General features: G+C 38.4%; 1 protein-coding gene across 1 annotated transcript in view; it reads left to right on the forward strand.

Annotated features, from left to right (window-relative positions):
• UGGT2 (UDP-glucose glycoprotein glucosyltransferase 2) overlaps window positions 1-5934 on the forward strand; it is an 89662-nt gene that overhangs the window by 60390 nt on the left and 23338 nt on the right. The window contains exons 24-27 of the mRNA XM_009325561.1: window positions 593-672; window positions 2376-2565; window positions 3426-3584; window positions 4779-4864. Of these exons, the coding sequence (XP_009323836.1) occupies window positions 593-672; window positions 2376-2565; window positions 3426-3584; window positions 4779-4864 (515 nt within the window). The remainder of the gene's footprint in view (window positions 1-592; window positions 673-2375; window positions 2566-3425; window positions 3585-4778; window positions 4865-5934) is intronic.

Raw genomic sequence — 5934 nt, forward strand, 5'->3', positions numbered from 1 at the left:
GTTCTAGCTGGGCTTTTGCCTTTCTCATTTCCTCTCTGCATGACCTAACGAGATCCCTGTACTCTTCTTGAGTCACCTGCCCCTTCTTCCACAAGCGGTAAACTCTCCTTTTTTTCCTGAGTCCCAGCAAAAGCTCCCCGTTCAGCCAGGCCGGTCATCTTCCCTGCCCGTTCTTCTTGCGGCGTACAGGGACAGCCTGCTCCTGCGCCTTTAAGACTTCCTTCTTGAAGATCGTCCAGCCTTCCTGGACCCCTTTGCCCTTCAGGATGGTCTCCCAAGGGACTCTCTCAACCAGTGTCCTGAACAGGCCAAAGTCTGCCCTCCGGAAGTCCATGGTAGCAATTTTGCTGCCCCCCCTCCTTACTTCACTGAGAATTGAGAATTCTACCATTTCATGGTCGCTAAGCCCAAGACGGCCTCCGACCACCACATCTCCCACCAGTCCTTCTCTGTTTGTAAACAGCAGGTTGAGCGAGGCACCTCCCCTGGTAGGCTCACTTACCAGCTGTGTCAGGAAGTTGTCTTCCACACACTCCAAGATACAGAGATTTATTTTTTTTTTTTAACAGAGATTTTTTTTCCCCCCCTGTAGGTACTCAAAGACATTATCAATATGAAACTCAGGTTGTTTTTGAACTGCAGATCTAAGCTGTCAGAAGTGCCACTGAAGAGGTAAGTAGTTTATAGGTTTTCTTACAAGTATATGATCTCACTCAGTTTGGAGAAACAGCCTTAACAGTGTATATCCCTTAAAAAATAAAGTGGTTTGTGTTTCTGGATTGTTTTGTTGCATAGTTATTGTCTTCTAATGTAACTTGAATGTTACCTAAGTAATTTGCACTTGTCTAGAGAAAAATTCTAATTCTAAGGTGTCAAGCATGGGATCACAGGGAAGTGATCGAGTCCATCAAATGCACCTTTTGTAAACAATCCTTAGAGAAATCAGTGGAGAGTCTTTCATGCCTGTGAAAACTTGCAGAGGGAGATTGTCTGCCTAACTTGGTCATTTCTTACAGTCTACTTAAGTGTACTTAATCTGTAAAATTCATTACACAGTAATTTGAAGATGAAATTCATCTGAGTAAATGTACAGTCTGCATTTGAGATCTTGTTATAATTCATTAAGAATATTGTACCCTGAAAGTACCTGCCTTAAACTGAAGTTTCTTTTAACTGTTTGTAAAGATCAGGGTTCACTAATTCAGTTATAGGCATTTACACTGAAGTGAATTCCCCAGAGAGGATTCCTTTCCCTCTAGGAGAAATGTTTGAGCACTGCCATCCCTTTGGCAGATATTTTACCTATAATCTTATTATGAGAGAGAGCTGGTGGTAGTGCCTTCCCTTTAGCCAGCAGATTAGAGAATTAATCACTCGCCCACAAAACAGAAGTCCTTAGTTTCTATTCGGTTTGAGAGGAATTGAACTCACACCTCTTATACCACAAGAGAGTGTCTCAATCATCAGTCTTCTGAGTATCTTGTGTGAACATTGTCATGATCGCTTTTAAAGCTAACCACTTTGTAGGTGGTAGTGCCTGGTTCTTTCCTTGTGCTTGGGTGAGGTGAGAGGAAGAAATGTTCTGGCATCTACTCTGCAGACAGGTTGTATTTTTCTTGCAGCGATGGTTTCATATGAAATGCATCCATATACTGGCCCAAATATTTTGTGGGGAAAATTGTATTCCTCCTGATGGGTACAGACTTTCTTACCTTTTTACTTTTCATGTAATTAAATGTCTTTCCCCCCCCCCCCCATGTGAAGCACTCATTGCTTGCTGCTTTCACTCTCCATCTTCAGTGCTCTTCTTTCTCTGTTCTGATTCTTCTCATTTTGTTGAATATCAGTAGAGGAAAGAAGAAAATCATCATTATTTTGTTGTTGCAAGGATCTTTTACCTGTGGAATAAATGGAGTAAGCATTGGAAAGGAATAGACACACCTCTCCTTTCCTGTGCTCTCTGTCTTTGCTGCTGCTAGTGTCGGGAACTGTTCCCAAAGACTCTCTTCTTCTAGCACATTAGTCCTTCTGCTTAGTTTAGCGATACAGATTCTGATAATCCAAGGCAGTTCACAGTCAAGATGTTTAGATGCAGCTCTTGGATATTTACCTTCCCAGGCATTTAGAATGTTAATGGGAGCTATGCACTTTCCCAGCAAAAATTTATCAAAAGTGAATAGTTCTATGTTCATCTACATTTGAGATGCTATAGGTATTGTCTGACAGTACTCCAAAAGAACAGGGAGCTACCATGCCTCCAAACATCATTAGTTTGGTAAACGTTCACTATATTTTTAAGTATTTTAGAAGAACTTCATGTTTGGAACTTTATGCTTCAGTAAGTGTATCTTTTTTGAACGCTTCTTTTTCAACAGCTTCTATCGTTTTGTTCTGGAACCAGAATTAACTTACGGGATCAACAAGCACCTACCTTCTGAACCTATGGCAAAATTCCTAGAATTGCCAGAATCACCTCTTTTGACTTTAAACATGATCACTCCTGAAAGCTGGTTGGTTGAAGCAGTAAACAGTTCCTGTGATCTCGATAACATTCATTTACAGGATGTAAGTAATAGTTTGTAAACATTATAATACTTTTGTTGGACCTTCTTCCTCGAGAGGGAAATGGAAATCTTGTGGGATTTTTGTCTCTTGTTTTCTAGAAATGCTTTCTGTAGTAATTAATTATTTGGTCAGTATTTTACCGTTTTTAATTTCATCATCTTTTTTTCACATTCTCTCTTACTTTAAAAAAACCCAAGTCTTAAAAGAAAGCAATGAAGCCAAAAAAAAAAATTTTTTTGCTGTGTTGAGCTTTATAATGTCCATGGAAATACTCTTTTTTTAAGATAAAAATAAAGCAATTAAGGGATTCTTTGTGCTAGCTTTCTATTTCTCTTTTTTTTGTAAATATTTTTGGTAATAATAGGTTTAACCTAGGTAAATCTTCCAATAAACCTGAATATATTGCTGTTTATGAATATAGATTAAAATATATTTGACCCTTTTTTAGTTCTCAATTTTTTAAATTATATTTTTAATCCCTCAGCTCAAAAATCACTAGATGTGTTTCAGTCACTAAACCTATGCAAAATATTCAGGGTGTTTGATACAGCAAAGCTGTGTGTTTGGAAGGTGTATTGTGAAAATAAAGGTTGGGATTTACCTTACCAAAGTTGAGATGCCTCAGCTTCCTCAACAGTCAATGGAGAGAAGGTCCCTCCAGACAGTGATTCATCCTCTTTACCTTGGATACCTATTTTAAAATTGAGTGACGTTATTTCTGGAAGGGCCTTTCTTTTTTGTTTTTTTTGACATTTGAATTTAGGTAAGGTAAATCCCACCCATGGTTGTCATTGTAATATGTTGCTTTTCCCACATACTTAAATGACACATAATTTATTGATGAAATGTTCCTTCCACAGATAAAAGGGATGGTTATAGCAGAATATGAACTAGAATATATATTGCTTGAAGGACATTGCTTTGACGTGACAACTGGACAACCTCCTCGAGGGTTACAGTTCACTCTGGGCACAAAGACTAATCCTGTCATGGTTGATACTATTGTGATGGCCAACCTGGTAAGTATTAAGTACAGAAATAGTCATTACAATTGCACACTCTTCATGAGAATTCTTTATGAGCTTCTTGTTCTTTGAATCCATTTCTCTGTATTGCAAGTTTAGTAACACTAAAAGTAACAGGAGTATCCTGGAGTGAGACCATCTACAAAAGAAGATGTGCATCTCTAATTTGCTGAGCTTTCCCACCCTCCTCTTCTGATCCAATGTAGGTTTGGATATAGCCTAATTTTAGATCCTCATCTGAAGTGCCTAAACTGGGAGTCTAATTGCCTTAAGTAGATGTTAGGAGGTATATATATTCACATGGAAATTCCACCAACAAATGTAAGGTGTGAATCACATTCTGATTAAAATAACCATTTTTGTTACACAGTGATCCAGGCAAAAGAAGGTTCCTAGTTTAGATGCTTCAGTTAAGTGCTTAAAGCCTCTGTGGGGACAAATCCACACCTAAGAATTCCTCTGGTCATCCATAGTAATTATTTTTTGTTTAGCAGGCTGTAGAGCAGAAGATCTTGTGATTTTTGAAGCAAAAGATTTATTTTATATTGGCTAAGGTAATTTGGTAGGGAAGGATTAATTTTGATGAATAAGATCTGCTACCTATCTGCCATTCTCTGGTCTCTGTAAATATTGTATCACAAGGAATAAAATACTTAATAAACTGTGAATCTTTGATTTTTTTTTTTACACAAGTACCGAATATGGTCTCAATAGTAGAGGATGTTCAGCATGATGAAACTTTTAATGTTTCTTCACATTCCAAAGCTTGCTTCATCTGGCTTTCACATAGTGATAGCTGTATGCAGTGTTCCTAAATTGGGAAGGAGCTGTGTTGACTTGGAAAGTTGTTCCAGACAAAAATTCTAAGTTCCAAAGAAACTTTTCAGTTTAGGGTCAGTTTAGTAATATATTTCTTTACTGCTCACTTACTGTTCTAGGTGGAGATTTTGTATGCAACTCAAATTCAGCTAGAAACAAATAGAGCACTGAAAGGCATTAATATGGACATAGAGGAAAGGTGATACTTGGTTGCATCACTGCCATGTTAATTTCAGGGCTAGTATGACAGCAAGTCATGGTCACTAACCTTGGCTGCCAGTACCAAATGTTGGATAATTGATGTTTGTATGTGTACATGGTTGATTCTGAAATGCTGACAGAACAAGTGACTCTCCCTTTTTTTCATAGGGGTATTTTCAGCTGAAAGCAAATCCAGGTGCTTGGATGCTGCGATTGCGTAAAGGAAGATCCAAAGAGATTTATCAGTTTTTTTCGTAAGTATTCATTTATCTTTTGAAAACATACTTATAAATGAATCTGAAAGTGCAACATATTTTGAAAAGATCTGACAATACTGAAGGAAAATGAGCAAAAATAACATGAAAAAAATAGAACAAGAAGCAAATGATGATTTGAAGTTTGTAAGAGATACCTTCTTTCCTGGTAGTGTAAGTTGCTGTTTGATCGCTCCATGTGTTCTTGAAGGCATTTGGATATGTGAACACATAATAAGCCTAAGCTGCTCGGCTAGACTTGATGCTAGCAAAGTCTCTTACTATACAGCTACACCGCTACCAGACACTTGCCCTGTCAGTTCCAAGCGTGGTTAGCGTTATCATGCAACTGCCTGCACCAAGTTCTGTAGAAATGTCACTCATGGTTTTGTTGATTAATATTTTGGCATTCCCAACATACTTAACATGTAATTCCAAGAATATGTCCGCTGGAGCATTGCTAGCTCTCCAGCAGTATCTTGATCAGCTGGAGCAAGTGCCACCGATTTCCCTCTCTTAATTTTTTTTTTTTAGCCCTGAGGGTGCCTCTGAATGCAGTGTTATTGATGGGTGGCATCTTTTTTTAACAGAAGCATTATATTCATTTCAGCTCTGGGCTTTTTTCTTCAATTAATTTTGAGTGTTTCTTAGTCATCTAAGTCATCTAAGAATCACTGTGGTTACACCTTCACCTTAGGATTGAGAAGCACCCTTCAGTTCTGTACCCTGGCTGCATGTGCATGTTGACTGCGCCACACTTCCCTCTCTTAGAAGAAACCCCTGTACATGGAAAGAAGTCATGCTGTACTCCAGTAACTGGCATTTAGTTGCCACCTATACGGCTTACAGATCTGTAATTTCCATGGTCAATTTTCATATGAGGAACATGCGCTACCCATCATTCCAAGTATTCCTTAGAAGTATCATCTTTTCCTCATGTTTTATGTAACAGCATAGATCTGTAGCGTATGAGGGCTTCCTCTTGAAGCTTTGGACCCGATCCTTTCTAAAGGAACAGCATTGTTTTATTTTATTTCAGCTTCAGTTTTTAATTTCCCCCCCCCCCCCCA

This window comes from Pygoscelis adeliae, unplaced genomic scaffold (genome assembly GCF_000699105.1).
Source record: "Pygoscelis adeliae isolate BGI_AS28 unplaced genomic scaffold, ASM69910v1 Scaffold56, whole genome shotgun sequence".
NCBI lineage: Eukaryota > Metazoa > Chordata > Aves > Sphenisciformes > Spheniscidae > Pygoscelis > Pygoscelis adeliae.